Genomic DNA, 17,963 nt, shown 5'->3' on the forward strand with positions numbered 1-17,963 from the left:
CCAAAGAACTCAGTTCCTCTGTACTCCTGAAGTCAGGGGCTGGAAAGACATCATGGGTGCAAACCCCATAACCACAGCTGCCTACATCTAACACTGCAATAACTGTTTCCTGGGGCCGCAACTGTTTTCTGCTAAGGAAGACTACCATTCCTTGGAAGACTACTGGAGGGTGGAGGAAGTGGTCTGAGTTCAAGTCCTGCCTCTGGCTGCTGCTTGGTCACAGATGCTGTAGGGACTTCTCTGACAAGACACAGGTGCTGGGCAGAGGGGCAGCAGAGATGACTCCAAGGTGGCTGAAGACACAGTGGTCCCTCTCTTCTGCTTTGCTGTAAGCTTAACAGCAGGTTGAGACCAGTGGGCCCTGATGGCTACCAGGACCACTCTTCTCCTCTCCACCTTCCCCACCTCCAAGACCTACTCTGTCACTTCCGTGAGGACTCGGTGAGCAGGCATACCACATGCATGCAGTGCAGGGTTGGAACCTGGCAGGGTCCCTCTCTGGCCCAGCCTCCCACTTGGGAGTCCCACTGGCAGATGCAGTGTGCAGCAGGCCCCCAGTGGCCAGCATTTCCCAGCTGAGGCAGAGGAACAGGTGCACTGGAGTTTTCTCAGCAGCCTGTGGGCAATGCAGCTCCTGTCCCCAGGCCTAGGCTCTCTAAATCTGAGCTGGAGGTTCTGGAAATTTTTTTTTTTTTTTTTTTGAGACACAGTCTCACTCTGTTGCCCAGGCTGGAGTGCTGTGGTGTGATCTTGGCTCACTGTAACCTCTGCCTCCTGGGTTCAAGCAATTCTCCTGCCTCAGCCTCCCAAGTAGCTGGGATTACAGGAGTGTGTCACCACACCCAGCTAATTTTTTATACTTTAGTAGAGATGGAGTTTTGTCATGTTGCCCTGGCTGGTCTCGAACTCCTGAACTCAGGCAATCTGCCCGCCTTGGTGCTAGGATCATAGGCATGAGCCACTGTGCCCAGTCCATTTTTTAACAAACTCATGAGCTGAGTGAGGCTCCTATAAGTCAAAGCCTGTTCTGCTGGCTTAGAGAGAACTGTCCCCTTTAACACATATGCAGAGTTCCCAGGTGAACGGGGGTCTCTCTCTCCACTGGGTCCTTGGGGAGCACCTGTGGGCTCCTACTGGTTCCCAGGGAGGTCTCTCCCGACAGGTCATCACCTGCTGTGCCAAACTCTCAGTGTGACTGGACTCCAGGAATCTCCCTCAGGCAAGGCTAGAAAGTGAGGAGCTGGGAACCCTTCATGCCAGAAACATTACATAAATTGAGGCTTTTATTTACATCATAGGACAAGAAAAGGATACAAAAGAAGTCTCTTGGTCAAGCACATCAAGCGAAAGCTCTAAAACTCAATACTCAGTAAGGTGTGGGCACTGATACTTAAAAAAAAAAAAAAAGAGACAGAAAAGGTAAAAAGGTAATCTGTGACATGATCCAAATGCTTACACTTCAGGAACTGAGTAAGAGAAACCCAGGGCAGTGCTGTCACAGAGAATGACAGCTCAGGCTGAGCGATGTCTGAGATTCATCTTCTGTACCCATGAACCTGACTCCCAGGACAACTCCTAGGAGGTTCTGACTTTTGACATTACTGAGTTAATTCTTAACCAGATTCTTAAGAATTTCAGGGCCAAACAGGCTTGATTATACAGTTTTTCCAATTTGGGGGATGGGAGTGGGGAAGCTCTTCCTGGGACAGACTCCCAGGCAAGGAAAGGCCCCAGCAGCTGTCCTCTGCCCTGGGCTCTGCCTCCATCTCCCCACGAGGAACTTGTGGGCTGCCTGGGGCTCGTCAGCAGCCCTCACAGGCTCTCACTCTTTTTCCCACTCACTATGCTTGGCTTTTTCTTCCACTTACGTCTCTCTCTCCCTTTCTCCGACACCCAGTGTTGTGGGGCAAGCTATAATGATCTCACGTGTGTGAAAATGTGCCGTATCCACTTTCATCATCTGGGCTAAAACCAGATCACTTGTTTCGCTTTTCCTCACAAATATTAACAAGGCAGGAATTGGCTCCCAGTGAATCTTCAACATGAAGTTGAAGCTTCAGGAAGTGAAGTGCAGTCTAGCTTCACAGCTTCAACCTTCTCCTCTACCCCTTCCTTTTTTCTCTCTTTCTGTCTGGGCTTGGCCGGGCTTGATCAGAGAAGCATCAGTGTTGAGGCCTCCCTTTTATGCCTTGGGACAACACGTAGGTGCTGTCACTGATCCTGCAGACTGTTCAGCAACAGCCCCTTTGGATTTCTGGATATTCTGGAAACAAAGTCAGAACAGTAGCCTATGGGGGGTTGGCAGAGGGGTATGGTAAGAGGACCTCCTTTCTTTCATCTCCCTGTTCAGCGTCCCATGGCAGTCCACAGGTCATCCTTGGTGGGTGTCAGGCCCAAGACCCATGCCCACCCTACCCTTTGAATCCAGGTGAGATGAAGTCAAACTGGGCAGCACAGAAGAAGAAAAGATGCTACAAAGGCAGCCAATGAGTTCATGGCCTCAGGGGTTTTAAGCACCAGCCCTGGCCACCCAGCCTCCCTTGTCCCTACCTAGAGGCACAGGCCCAGCCTATCTGAACTCCCTGACACTGATGCTCCAGAACTGGTTCCTGGATGGCCAACTTCTCTCTTACAACATCCTCTTGCCTCGTTTCCATTTCCTTCACATCTGTCTCCTACTTACTGGTTTCTTCTCTAAATCTGTATTTTCATTCCTGGGTGTTATGTCTCCCCCCATCTCTCTCAGCCCCTATGTCCCACCCAGGACAAAGCACTCTTAGTTGGACTGGCGGAGAGGAGCTGAGCCAATGGCGAGAGTGCGTTGATGGTGCTAGTAGGCCCTGACCACAGCCAGCCACACCTTTGCAGGGACTCTGGTCGCCGCAAACATGTGGCTGGGCTGAAGTGGGCAATGCCAGGCACAAGAGCCCTCCAGAGTGGTCCCTCGGCCAACCTGTCCCAGCCACCCAGCCTGCGTCCAATCTTGCCCTTTTTCCTCCTTCTTCGCCAGCTTCACAGTCATGCAGGGATGGGGTAAAATGACAAGCTTTTATCTACTTTAAACAGTCATGCCACACTGCCAACACAGTTTTCAAAGCATCAAGAGATCTTTTCTTTCTTCCTTCTTCTCAAGCCTGTAATTAAACTGGTGACAGAGTGGTAGAGGAAGGAGATTGGGGAGCACGACTTGAGGAATAAACAGCTCCTTAGCTGCCCTCAGAACTGAGGCAGCTAAGGAATGTGAGCGCCTGTCAGCCTACGACCTTTCAGGAGAATACAGCAAATCATCTGACTCCAGTAACATCCTCTTCCTCCCCTCAAGATCACTGTTCTGCTGCACACCCACACTGCTTGGATCTGTTGCGTGTCGGCTTCCGCCCCAGTGCCTGCCACCTTCACGTGAAGGCTCTGGCTTTAGCACACTAGCTCCACTCCCAAACCTAACCTCGGACGAATTCGCTGCAGGATTGACCATTGGATCCACGTGTGACCGAGAGATGTGAGAAGCTCAGCAGATGGGCAGGGATGACTCATTCATCATACTAATGTGATTCAACGAAGAAAGGCATGTTTTCTCTTCCAAGTATGCTGTATGTTCAAGTCTGAGATGCTCCAGGATTCACAAAGTTCCCACAGCAGGGGCTCCCATCCACTCTGGTGGCACCTGCCGCAGCAGCTCCCATTAGCGCACAAAGGATACCACGCTGGTGGCTACCGCAAACGGGGCGGAGTAGGCTGCAGCGAAGCCTTGCAGGCCGATGACCACGTAGCGGCATCCTTTGATGATGACCTTCCCAACATTCTAGTTTTAGGAATAAAAGAGAAAAGCAAAGGATTAGGGTAGGCAATTTTTAATTCTGCCATCTTTCATGAAAAAAAAAAAAAAGAGTCACGGTAACATACATAAAGATCATTTTTCCTGATTCTCCCGTGACAAATCAGCAAGTTACCACATTCCCACATCTCTGGTGGAAGGTGCCCACCCCCAGCCTAAGAATATGTGGGGGCTCACAGTAGACATCATCCCCTTGGAACATGCTTTCAAGCACAGCTTATTTCCAGATAATTCAAAGACCTTCTTGGAAACAGCAGTAAGGCTGCTAATTCTAAAATTAAGCAGTTTTGTTTTGTTTGTTTAAACCAAAGATCATTCCTTTTCTCTGTTCCAGCTAAAAATTACTGGGCCGTCAGAAGGCTGGGTTAAATTTTCCTTCCTTCACCTTATCTGAAAGCCCATCTTCTCCTCCCTCTACCTCAATGGCATGTTTCTGTCTGACCCACACATCTGTCCCTTTGTAGTCTTCTGCCATTTTCTAATTGCTATATCCATATAAGTCCAGCATTTCCAATACCATTATAAGCTCCTTGACGGTCAGGCTTGGGCGATGCTTTCTTGGTAACCACTCCTATTCCTTTTCTATAAGGCTGGATAGGGGACATTCAGAGAATGTCAGGTGCTAGACAGGGGACATCTAAAGGGCTCAAATGGGATTGCAACAGAAAAATCAACACCACCACCACCATTTATTGCATGGCTGCCCACAGTCTTCCCCTCCCTACCTCAACTTCTGTCACACTCTTGGTGACATCAATGTCCATGCAGACAACCTGTGCCTTAGGCCACATACTTGTCTCTCAGTCCTTTGACTTTTCCATATTACCATAACCACTCAGACTGGTTTAACTTAAAATTCCTGATCACAATCACAAATCTCACCTTGACTTCCAACACCACCTGAAAAACCTCCGTATCTGTCCAGTAGGATGAATTTCTCTCTCCCCCGGGTACTGCCTCATACTTTTCCCTTCTTAAGCCTCCCCACTTGCAACACACACGAACACACCCAAGTCTCCATACCTTCATGAGATGATCCCACTTCATCTTTCACAGAAAAACAAAACCAAACCCAGACATCATCACGGAACCTGCTCACCTTCCACCACTCTCTATAGCCCTGCCTGTGTCTGCTCCTGGCTTCTCCCACGTTGCCTGTGTTACAGTGGAGAAAGTGGTCTTCTTCCCCCAGGCCATTCCCTTGATACTTGCTGTTGGTGCCTTCTCTCACCTTGATCTTGGCTTTCCCTTCTCCAGCTCCATCATTCGCTTCCTCTCCATTGGATTCCATTAGCTTACACACATGCTCGGGTATCACCTTGACTCCATATTCCTGCCCCAGTCTCTGCCCTCCATCACGCCAAGCCAGCCAAAAGAGCCAACCACATATACTGCCTCCATGTCTGTACTTTTTATTCCCTCTGACTCCTACCCCAACCCATGCAGGGACTGTCTGGTCATGGCCATCTACAACCCCCATGCTGCCTGACCCAGTGGACACTTTTCTGTCTTCCTGACCTCTCAGCAGCTTTTGATGTACTTTATGAAATAATCATCTGGCCTCTTTGACTCCATATTCTTAGTTCTCCTCTACCTAAATTGGGAGCTCCTCCTCAGCTTTCTTTGCTAAATTATCCCTTCTAATGGACTTTAAAATGTTGGTGTTCTTCAGTACTCAGTCCTGGGTCTCTCCTCTCTCTCTTTCCCTACAATCTCTCCTTAGATGGTCTCATCCATTTCTAATGACTACAAGTATCTCCTAGATTTAAAGAACTCTTCAGTTCAGACTCAAACATTCAATTCATTACTTGAGATCTCCACTTTTTGAAGACCCCACAATTCCTCTGGCATGCACTCTCCCTTGTAGCCCTAAGTACATAAACTTAACATGGATTGGCTACTGGTATGTCCCTGGTGGCCTTTGTCTATCAGACGTCAATCATTCAAAGCACAGAGAGATTACATCTGTCCACATTTATATATCTGGCTAGAGGCAGAGCTGAAGTTCAATCCCAAAGAAATCTCACTTCAGGGCCTATGACCTTAACCCCCATACTCTATTTCCCTTTTTATTTTATTTTATTTTATTTTATTTTTTTGTTTGAGACAAAGTCTTGCTCTGTCGCCCAGGCTGGAGTGCAGTGGCCGGATCTCGGCTCACTGCAAGCTCCGCCTCCCGGGTTTACGCCATTCTCCTGCCTCAGCCTCCCGAGTAGCTGGGACTACAGGCGCCCGCCACCTCGCCCGGCTAGTTTTTTTTGTATTTTTTAGTAGAGACGGGGTTTCACCGTGTTAGCCAGGATGGTCTCGATCTCCTGACCTCGTGATCCGCCCGTCTCGGCCTCCCAAAGTGCTGGGATTACAGGCTTGAGCCACCGCACCCGGCCTATTTCCCTTTTTAAATAAAGGCAATATGTAAGCTTCTAGTTAACTACTCATGGCCTGGGCTTGAATTCCAACTCTATCACTTACTTAATTTCCCATGGCCTCAGTTTCCTCACCTATACAATGGGAATATTTAGTAACTACCTCATTGGGTTGTTAAGAGGAGTAAATCAGATCACGCAAGGAAAGCACTGAGAACAGGGCCTGGCACAAACTGCAGGCCATGTAAGTGCTCCCCAATGTCAGCTATTATTACTGCTAAATAACATCTGCTTCTTTTTATTACGTAGCAATTTAGGTTTGTGGTGGTAATACATAAACCAAAGATTTTTGTTGTCTGTTTGGGAAAGTTTGTTCAGACTATAATTTCCTATGACTTCTGGTTTACTTGAGCTTTTTTTTTTTTTTGAGACCGAATTTTACTCTTGTTGTCCAGGCTGCAATGCAATGGTGCAATCTCAACTCACTGCAACCTCTGCCTCCTGGGTTCAAGCGATTCTCCTGCTGCAGCTTCCCAAGTAGCTGGGATTAGAGGCATGCACCACCGCACCCGGCTAATGTTTTGTATTTTTAGTAGAGACGGGGTTTCACCATGATAGTCTGGTTTCCAACTCCTGACCTCAGGTGATCCACCTGCCTCGGCCTCCCCAAGTGCTGGGATTATAGGCAGCAGCCACCGCGCCTGGCCAAGCTTTCAATAGTTTACATTACAGGGTCCCTCACAGTAACAGAAGGAGGGCAGGGACTCTGTTGTGCTCATTACTGTATCCTGAGCATGTAGGAAGAGGCTGGGTGTTTCCTTCGGTACCTCTCCCGCTAAATGAGGAGCTTTATGAGAACCAAGTAATGTCTGTGTCTTCTCCAGACACTGCTTTCCTGGACATTACTCTGTTGATGTGTCAAAGAGACACTGGGTTGGGGCATGTGCATGTGTGGGTATGTGATGTTGCTAAGAGATACACTTCTCTAAATGTGTGGTAAGAATCATTGGGGGAATTCTACTTACATGTTTGAAATAACAAAAGAAAAACATATTTTCTGGGAACAAGCTTAACAATCAAGAGTGACCCATTATAAACAAGATCAGAACCACAATTGCCTACATTAAACATGACATTTTTGGTATTTGTACATCCATTTTGCTCAGCCGGTTACACTTTAAAAGCTGCTTGTCACTTTGTCTTTGTAATTTAGGAAAAAGAAATCTACTAGAATAGTTCATTAAATGGAACATTGTCAAAAACACAGATTTGAGAAATGAAATGCAAAGAAACATAAAATATCTCTCAACCACTATTTCAGGGTCATTTGAGTGTGCATTTGGAATTCTTTGATCTGAGTAGAGCTTTCTACCCAACTACTCTCTCAGAGGGGAGCAGGGGTCTAGGGGAACAAAGAGGGGTTGCCTGCTTTATTTCTCCATGTTTGAGCCTGGTGACCCTCTCAGTTGGCTCCAAGAAAGTAGAAGCTGAAGTTACTCTTTTGAAGGGCAGAAAGGAGAGATCCAACCCTAACCTGACGATGTCCTCTCACCTGGCCTCCTGGCTCCACTGAACTAGCGTGCAACACTCTAGAGCTTTCATGCCCACAGCTGGGCTTGTGATGGCCCCTCTACCTCAGATGACACCACTTCTCTAGCCACTGAAATCTTGGTTTTTACATTTGTTTTAGTTAAGGCAAATTCGCACAACATAAAATTCACCATTTTAAAGTGCGTACAGCCCAGTGGCATTTAGTACATTTACAATGTTGTGCAACCACCACTTCTATCTAGTTCCAAACATTTTCATCATCCTCAGGAAAAAACACATACTCCATTAAGCAGATGTGCTCCATTCCTCTTTCCCCCAGTCCCTGGCAACCACCAATCTGTGTTCCATCTCCATGTGTTGACCTATCCTGGGCACTCCATACAAATGGAATCATATGCACTATCCGTGATCTTGTGGGTCTTGCTTACTTCACTTCGCATAATATTTTTAGAGGTTCATCATGTTGTAGCATGGATTACTACATTTCCTTCCTTTTTTTTTTTTTTTTTTTTTGAGACGGAGTCTCGCTCTGTCGCCCAGGCTGGAGTGCAGTGGCGCGATTTCGGCTCACTGCAAGCTCCGCCTCCCGGGTTCACGCCATTCTCCTGCCTCAGACTCCCGAGTAGCTGGGACTACAGGCGCCGCCACCAAGCCCGGCTAGTTTTTTGTATTTTTTAGTAGAGACGGGGTTTCACCGTGTTAGCCAGGATGGTCTTGATCTCCTGACCTCGTGATCCGCCCGTCTCGGCCTCCCAAAGTGCTGGGATTACAGGGTTGAGCCACCGCGCCCGGCCTCATTTCCTTCCTTTTATGGCTGAATAGTATTCCATTGTATGTATATAACACCCTTGTTTATGCATGCATCCATTTAGGGACATTTGGGTTGTTTCTACCTTTCAACTATTGTAAATAATGCTTCTATTAAAATGTGTACATAAACACTGATTTGAGTACCTGTTTTCAATTATTTTGGTTACATCCCTAAGAGTGGAACTGCTAGATCACAGAATAAGTCTACACTGAACTTTTTAAGGAACTCCCAAATTGTTTTCCATAGCGGCTGTCCGATTTTACATTCCCACCAGCAATGTACAATGGTTCCGATTTCTCTACATTCTCACCAACATTTGTTATTTGGTTTGTCTGGACATTTTTTGGAGTAGCCGTTCTAGTGGGGATGAAGTGTACCTACTTCATACCACTTCACTGTTATCTGGTGAAATCTTAACTCATCCTTCTGTGCCCAGTTTTCATGTCACCACGATTTGAAAACTTCCCTGCCTTTACAAGCTCACAGCTGAGGAGCGAACTGCCTGAGCTCTGTGCCCTGAAGCCCCCAGCGGTGGTGCCCAGCTATGTCAGTGTCTTCCTGGGAGGCTGTGCCCTTCTCTAGGGCAGGGCTGCCCTGTATTCATTTTCGCATCCCTACTGCTCAGCACAATGCCTGACGCATAATGAGTGCCCCCAAAATATCTTCAAGTCCTAGTCCTTGAGCTGGGGTTTCTGCAATATCAGTTCACCAGTGGAGAGGGACATGATGGCTTCTTTGTGCTCAACTGGGACCCAAAGCACAGATGATTCGTCCTAGCAGGGCTCTAAGCCAGAAAGACCCAACTTTATAGTTTTACCCCTGCCTGTGTTCTGCTCCAGAAGCTGCTGACATACCTTTAAAGAGGATGATAAACCTAAGCTCCCAGGCATGGAGACTGAATGGTTTCAGGTACAAGAGGGCACTGGGTGACACAGATAACTGGACAATAAATCAGATGAGGCCCATGGCCTTTGGCCAGGACACAGTAACTTCTGTGACTTTATTCTGGGTGGCCTTGTCCAGGCCAGGAGAGCTTCCGGCAGCAGCTTCGAGTGCTTCCAGGCAGAGACACCTAGGAACTGCATCTGGGCTTTGATTTCTGAGAAGGAAACTGTCATTTTCTCCCACATTCATCCTTCCTAACCCCATTTCCCCGAGACAAATGGCAGAATGTTTTGAAGGCCCCAGAGTACACTGATGGTTGGCTAGACGAGAAAAACAAATTCAACAAGCGCCTATTTATGTATTTGTTGCACTCTCAGGCCCTGGAAATAACCTTGGGAATATTTGGGAGAATAACCCAAACATTTCTCAACTAATGGGATATCCTGGAGAGGATGTTACTGGAAAACACATACACTGGGTTGCAATTTCTTTCTTTCCACCTGGGCCAACCTTCTCCAAGTCACCTGCCGCGCTCACGCTTCAGTATTCCCATCTGTAATCAGGGACACTGATTCCTGATCTTACATAAGAACCACCTTGGTAGGAGCCCCTTGAGAAATGTTCTTAAGCAGCCAGGAGCGCAACAGCAGGCACAGAGGGGACCACCCAGCCCTACCTCCGATTTAAGTTTCTATCACGACTCGCAACTCGCGGCTAGCCTCCCGAGAGGGAATGGGAGTGGGGCGGAGGGGGTCGAAGGTGTAGCCCGGAGAAACTGGGTGAATCGACGGTGAGGACCCGGCTCCCGCTCCCCCGCGGGGCACCACACCCGCGCCCTCCGGGCAGTGGCGGCGCAGGGCCCCTACCTTGCCGTACTTCTTCAGCTTCCGCCGGTACCGCTTCTTGGGCTGCTCGCTCGGCGCCGGCTCCTCCAGGGGCTCGTAGCGCTCAGGCAGGTGTGCAAAGTGCACCCTCCGCGCGCCCCGGGCCCCGGGGCCCCGCTCGACCGCCGCGATCGCCCCGCTCTCGGCCGCCGCCTCCGCCTCGTCGGCGTACTCCAGGTGCTCCAGGATGGCGGCCGCCTCCTCGTCCCCCTCGGTCCTCCCTCGCCCTCGGGGCCCGCGGCGCAGGAGGCTGCTCTCCGCCTTGCTTCGGAGCCTAGCTCCCACCGTCATGATGCCGCGGCCCCTCTGGCGAAGGTCCGAGCGCAGAGACACCAACCTTTGCTCCCCGCCCGCTCCTCCGCCCCAGCCCGGACGGGGCGGGGGATTGGGGGCCGCAGCGCCCCCTGGCCGTGGGGCCCGGGATGGCGGCGACTCCGCTCCGAATTGGCCTGCCAGGCGGCGGGTGCGCTCCACCAGCCCCGCCCTGCATCCCACCTGCCGGCCAAAGGGTGCAGGACTACAGCGTGCACTGCACAATGAACATGCAAAACACCTTCAACTGCACTTGCTGCGAAATTAATGACCGCAAATGATAGGACTCCATCTGCCCATGTTCAAATTAGCAACGATGGTAAATGATACTAGAGATCACGCTAAGTGCTAGGGAGGGTATGGCGAGATAGTCACGGTAACAGGATTCGTGGGAGTGCAAACTGGTGGCAAGGTTTTGGAAAGACGATCAGAAAATCTTTATCGTGAGTCAGGAAACGTCCGTATCCTTCTAGGAAATATTCGGAAACGCAAGACAGTATGTCCACGGTGTTCAACGGTCTGACTCAGTGAAAAAGTGGAGCAAACCAACAGGGAGAGGCAAAGGAAATTCTGGTGCAGACATGCCAGCATATGGCGCAGTCATTAAAATCATGATTTTTCAGGAATATCTCTCTGTGAGATAAGCATTCTCAGTGTACTGTGAATCTCAACAAGCTGAGAGTGCCCTATTTTCTTAAGTGGGTAAATGCCTTTGAATTCTGGCTAATGTAGAATTAAGGGCTGGAAGCAGGGGCTCACGCCTGTAATCCCCGCACTTTGAGAGGCCAGGGGGATAGCTTCAGCCCGGGAGTTCGGGAACAGCCTGGGCAACATAGTGAGACCTCCGTCTCCACAAAAAAACAAAAACAAACAAACAAAAGACATACAAAAAATTAGCCAGGAGTGGTGGCGCACACCTGTGATCCCAGCTATTCAGGAGGATCACTTGAGCTTGGGAGTTTGAGACTAGCCTGGGCAACACAGGGAGACCTGGTCTCTATAAATAGAAAAACAAATACAAAAACTTACCTGTAGTCCCAGTGAGGTGGGAGGATCACTTGATCCTGGAAAGTGGAGGTTGCAGTGAACTATGATTGTGCCACTGCGCTCCAAAGGGGGTTAACAGAGTGAGATACCATCTCAAAAAAATACTTAAGTATAAAATAACATAGATTGTTAGTTATGCTAATGTTGTAACATTAAAGTTTGTGATTAAATTTAAGAATAATGTGGATATGTTGGTATAAGCACATACAATGTTTATGACAATTTAGTTCACTAGGATGCAAAAGAAATTAGTTTTGTGATTCCAACTTACAATGTGAGCCAGCATGGTGACTTTCACCTGTAATCCCAGCAACTCCAGAGGCTGTGGTGGGAGGATCCCTTGAGGCTAGGAGTTCTGAGCATTACCACATTTCTAAAAAAGTAAAAATGTGTGGCTGGGTGTGGTGGCTCACACTTGTAATCCCAGCACTTTGGGAGACCAAGGCGGGTGGATCACCCGAGGTCAGGAGCTCGAGACCAACCTGGCTAACATAGTGAAACCCTGTCTCTACTAAAAATACAAAAATTAGCCAGGCATGGTGGCATGTGCCTGTAGTCTCAACTACTCAGAAGGCTGAGGAGGAGAATCACTTAAACCCAGGAGGCAAGAGGTTGCAGTGAGCCGAGATCGTGCCACGGCACTTCAGCCTGGGCAACAGAGTGAGACTCTGTCTCACACACACACACAAAAAAAATGTAATCAAGTAATTGATTTGCACTTTAACTGTTATGTAATAAATAATGACATATTTAATCTTATAAACATATAGTCTTTATATGTAAAATAGTATATAAAATTTATATCCAATTCAATTTCAGGTGAAATGCATATGAAAATAAATTTAACTTACCTTATTTATAATAATTACTTAGAGTTTTGTTATAGAATTGAAGTACTTGAAAAGAAAGTCAAATATTAAATTTGTAAAAGTTGCTTGAAACGTTTAGGAGAATTAAGTAAACAGTAAAAGTGCCTCCTTACAGTAATTGTGAAATTTTATAGAGTTTGTAAACAGTTTAAAACAGTATGCAATTTGAATTTAAAAGGTTAAGAGAAAGTAGATTTGTTGATTTGTAACTTTGGTAAAGCAACTATTACTTTATAAACAAACAGAGACCCTTATAGTCCCTTATCTGTGCACAAAACCGACCTCAAAGACCCCTAGGCTGCTTATCAAATGGTGATATGGTTTGGGTTCTATGTCTCCACCAAATTTCATGTTGAATTGTAATCCCCAATGTTGGAGGTGGGGCCTGGTGGGAGGTGATTGGATCATGAGGGTGGCCCTTCATGAGTGGCTTAGCACCATCCCTTTGGTGCTGTTTTTGTGATAGTGAGTGAGTGAGTGAGTGATCGTGAGATCTGGTTGTTTAAAAGTGTGTGGTGCGCACCTCCCCCTTCTCTCTCGTCTTCCTGCTTTGGCCATGTTTGCCTGTTTCCCCTTCACTTTCTGCCATGATTGTAAGTTTCCTGAGGCCTCCCCAGAAGCAGAAGCCATCATACTTCCTGTATAGCCATCAGAACTGTGAGCCATTTAACCCTCTTTTCTTTATAAATTTTTCAGTCTCAGGTATTTCTTTGTAGCAGTGCTAGAACGGACTAATACAAATAGAGATGAAGGTAGAACATCCATGGCCCTAAAATGCGCTTTTGTCGGTACAAAATACTGTTCAAATATCACAACAACATTTAGTTTGCCTTTAAAGGCAAAACACTAGAACAATTAAAAATTGATCTCCAGATTAAGTCTCTATAACGAGTGAACAAGCAGAATTTAAGGAGATGTAATCAGAAACTGTCTTTATGTTGCATTTCTTTGTCTCTCTACAAGTTATTCTGTGCAGAGAATGAATCTCTTGCTCTTTGGCAAAAACTTAGGCAGTCCTGTACTTTTTCTGTTCACACAGAGGTAATAAGTCCCAAAGTTGTAAATATAGTCTTAATTTACATAATCCTAAATCATATAATGTTCAATTCTATGTAATACTCAGAACCTTGAACTTGATTTAAAGTAAATCCTCTCTCCTCGCTCAGGCAGCACCTGATGTGGGTGTGTACCTGTGTGCGGTGGTGGTGAGGGAATGGGGACTGGGGAGAAACAACAATTTATCTTCTGTTTCCCCTACCTAGGGTTTCTCAGTCTCCCAAGCTTGTAAACTGGTTTCTGACTCTTCCAGGGCCAAAACAGAGAAGAGTGCAGAAAGCATCTTCCATCACTAGTATTGCCCGAGGCGTTGTCTCACCCACAAGGCCTACCAGGTGTTTGAAGCTGGTTTTCCATAGTTCTTTACAGGCCCTCACTGGAAACATTCTACTCTACTGGTTATGACTCAGCAAGTACCCTTGAATCCCTGATCACCTATGCCCTTCTCAATCTCCAGGGGTCCTGTGGTTCCATGCCAATGCTATGGTCTGAATGTCTGTGTCGTCCCCCACTCCCCAAATTCATGTGTTAAATTTCTAACCCCAAGGTGATGGTATCAGGGGTGGGAGGCCTCTGGGAGGTGATTAGGTCATGAAATGGAGCCCTCATGGGACTAATGCCCCTATAAAAAGAGGCCCGAGAGAGAAACCCCTCACCCCTTCTGCCATATGAGGATGCAGCAAGAGATGGAATCTGCTGGCACCTTGATCTTGGACTTCCCAACCTCCAGAACTCTGAGAAGTAAGTTTCTGTTGTTTACAAGTTATCCAGTTTATGATGCTTTTTTTTTTTTTTTTTTTTTTTGAGACGGAGTCTCGCTGTGTCTCCCAGGCTGGAGTGCAGTGGCGTGATCTCTGCTCACTGCAAGCTCCGCCTCCCGGGTTCACGCCATTCTCCCGCCTCAGCCTCCCAAGTAGCTGAGACTACAGGCGCCCACCACCACGCCCGGCTAGTTTTTTGTATTTTTAGTAGAGACGGGGTTTCACCATGTTAGCCAGGATAGTCTCGATCTCCTGACCTCGTGATCCACCCGCCTTGGCCTCCCAAAGTGCTGGGATTACAGGCTTGAGCCACCACGCCCGGCCTATGATGCTTTTTAATAGTGGCCTGAATGGACTATAACAACTCGTTTTCCTCTCCTGAGCCTTTAAGATGGCTATGTGGATATAGGATTTGATATGCGGACTTCAGTGCTTCCACATTTCACAAAGAGCTAGAATAGCAAACTCTGGGCTGGGCCATCTCCAGTGTAACTCCTAGAATGACCACTGAGCTGTTACTTGTGCTATAGTGAGGAAGCTGGGCACCAGGAGGCTGCCACTGGACCTGGTAGCTATAACGACATTACCACTTCAGTTGCCACCTAGGAAGCTCTGAAATCCCGACAGTTAGCTACAGTCCCAGCCTTGCCTGTGTGTTAGTCGGCTAGAGCTGCCATAACAAAATACTGCAGTCTGGTGGCTTAAACAACAGAAATTAATTTTTCGCAGTTCTGGAGGCTGGAAGTCTGAGTTCAAGGTGTCCACTGGTTTGGTTTCTCCTCAGGCCTCTCTCTCTGGCTTGCAGATGGCCGCTTTCTTTCTGTCCTAACATCACCTATGTTCTGCGCATGCACATCCTTTTTTTTTGAGACAGGGTGTGGAGTTTAGTGGTGTGATCTCAGCTCATTGCAGCCTCAGTCTCCTGGGCTTAAGCCATCCTCCCACCTCAGCCTCCCAAGCAGCTGGGACTACAGGCCTGAGCCACCATGCCCAGCTAATTTTTTGTAGTTTTTGTAGGTACTGGGTTTCACTATGTTGCCCAAGCTTGTCTTGGACTGAGCTCAAGCAATCCACTGCCTTGGCCTCCCAAAGTGCTGGGATTAGAAGTGTGAACCACCTCACCCAGCCTCATTCAACCTTCATGACCTCTTTCAAGGTCCTATCTTCAAACACAATCACATCTAAGGTACTGGAGGTTAGAGTTTCAACCTATGAGTTGGGAGGTTTGGGGCACAATTCAATCCATAACAGACTGCTGGTCTGCACTGGCAACACACAGGCACCCCCTCCTCTTTCTCTCAATACCCGTGAGACTGAGGACCAGACACTGGCATTCTGGCACAAAAAATCCCAACACCTGCAGGACTGCCCTTGTCAGCAGAAGCAGCATAAACAGCTGAAGCATGGCTTCCACCCCCTCTGCCTTCCAAAGCTCTTGGGAGTGCACCTGATTAGCCTAAGCTAACTTGCTCAATTTCCTCCAGTACCCAAGGGACTCTGGATCATGATTTCAGTTCCTAGACTCTGCACACTGGAAGGAGGGTGAGAAGAATGCTGAGTGACAACCCACAACATTCACCTCTTGGAGGAATCTTTCTTTACCAATAAGAATTTGAAACTTGTTTTCCAAAGGAGCAAGGACATTGGAGAGATAAGATTCATGAAAACACATCATCAGTTATTGAGTTCAAAAATGTGTAGAGACCTCAGAAGCTTAAAAAGAATTGCTTATTTGGAATGACTTGCATAGAAACAGCTATACATATTTAATTGAAAACCAAGTTTCCAATTGTAGACATAAGGACCTCATGTTTTACTCTTTACTCTTTCGTTTTGTAATAAATGTGTGAATTTAGAGTGAGAGAACGTGGATAGACCTGAGACTGTATGAATCAAAGTTGTTTAAAACAATTAATCTATTTTTACAAGATAGATTTAGACTCAAGAAGAAGTACATCCTTGGCTGATAAGAGCTAGTTATAAACCATGAACCAGATAGGAAAATATTTTTAATTTTCCAAAGATTGCAACTTAGAAGGAAGGTGAGGGGCATAGAGATGGTGATAGGGCCACTCTTGTATACCAGCTAAGCTTCAGTTTTTGGTGCAGCCTAAAAAAAAAAAAAAAAAAAAAAAAAGATAGTAAAAAATTATCTTTTCTTAAGTTAAAACATTTATTTTTTTAAAGATTATTTTTTATTGGGGCCTTCCACATTAAATACCTTTTAGTTCAAAAAGTGATAAAAGTAGATGATGTAGTAGAAAAAGAAACTTAACATTTACATTTAAGTTTTAAGTGTTTTCCTCCTCAAATACATATCTGTGATAATCATGCAGGCCCCGTAAAATGTGCAATTAGAAATCTCAGGCACAGCACTTTTTTGAAGGGTTAGAGTTCTACACTAAAGATAAAGGACAAAGACTTGACATAAATACAATGTATCATGGAATTGCAGTTAAAGGGCATTACAACTAGAATTTCCTAGAATCGTAAAACAAGAGTCTTCCATATATTGTTTCTTGTGGAATCTGAAGAATTTTTAAAATTCAAGAACAAGTCTTTTTGTTGTTGGTAGCTGTCCTGAGGGACTGACCATTAAAACCTAGTGATTAGTAATCTTGAACATCTTTTCATGTGTTTACTGGCCAGCTGCGGTGGGGCTGGGCTGGAGCGCTAATCAGAGTGCATTCACCTCTGGCTAGCCCAAGCCGGGACCTTCTGGGCCATCATGGTCCAGGGCCCAAAGCCTTTGGTCCTGCAGGGCTTTGAGCTGGGAGGAGATGGAGCGCAGCGTGGGCCTTTGGGTTCACTTTTGGCTTCAACTTCAGCAGAGCCCAGGCACCAACCACTGTGTGGATGCACGAGAAAGCATGTGAGCTCTGCTTTGCAGGGCTTCCTCCTGAGGCTTTCTCAGCATAACTGTGGGGCTGAGGGTGGCATCACGGAGCTGTGTGATTTGTTTATTTTCTTATCTGGGGCTTTTCCAAATTCCAATCTGTCCTTCCAGCCCACACTGTAACTATTATAAAAGCATGGCTGGCTTCTCCTCGTGCCAGAAGAGGTGCCTGAGTGCCAGGCCCACTTTTTCAGAAAAGAGCCCACGTTATGGAAAAAGCCCACTTTCTGCCGAGCCCTGCCCAGGTCAGCAACTTGCCCAGGCGTGGAAATGGCTGCAGCTCGCTGCCCACCCATGAAAGGCATGCCCTTCTCTGGAATCCTGGGCACCAAGGCTGTCTTGCATTCAACACTCTTTGATACCACAGTAGAATGCAATTTTTATTTGTGTGTGCACAGATTTATATCTGTGTTATCACCAGATTGAAAAGTCTTTTAAATCATTCTGTATCAGAAGCAGAATCAGAAGTCTCCCGTGGATAAAGTTTTAAAGCATAATACGTAACATTTAAAAGAATTATTTAACAATGTAATGGAATTATGTCTTATTGGACTGTATGTATCCACAAGCCACTGAAGATTTAAAAAACGATGGAGCTATCTGCCCTTAATAATATTGATAATAGAAAAATACCTGTGTAGATAATTCAGGTCAGAATTATGGCTTTATAAGTTAAAAGAACATTTCTGA

The 17,963-nt window shown here is 46.7% G+C and overlaps 1 protein-coding gene across 1 annotated transcript; it reads right to left on the reverse strand.

Annotated features, from left to right (window-relative positions):
- Positions 1-1,265: 1,265 nt before the first annotated feature.
- C1H1orf115 (chromosome 1 C1orf115 homolog) lies at positions 1,266-11,431 on the reverse strand. The gene is made up of 2 exons (XM_003893089.4): positions 10,315-11,431; positions 1,266-3,802 (listed from the first exon to the last, which is right to left on the reverse strand). The coding sequence occupies exons 1-2, from the start codon at positions 10,621-10,623 to the stop codon at positions 3,683-3,685; spliced, it is 429 nt and encodes a 142-aa protein (XP_003893138.1). The 5' UTR covers positions 10,624-11,431; the 3' UTR covers positions 1,266-3,682.
- Between the last annotated feature and the right edge of the window lie 6,532 nt (positions 11,432-17,963).

The sequence above is a fragment of the Papio anubis genome, chromosome 1 (assembly GCF_008728515.1).
Source record: "Papio anubis isolate 15944 chromosome 1, Panubis1.0, whole genome shotgun sequence".
NCBI lineage: Eukaryota > Metazoa > Chordata > Mammalia > Primates > Cercopithecidae > Papio > Papio anubis.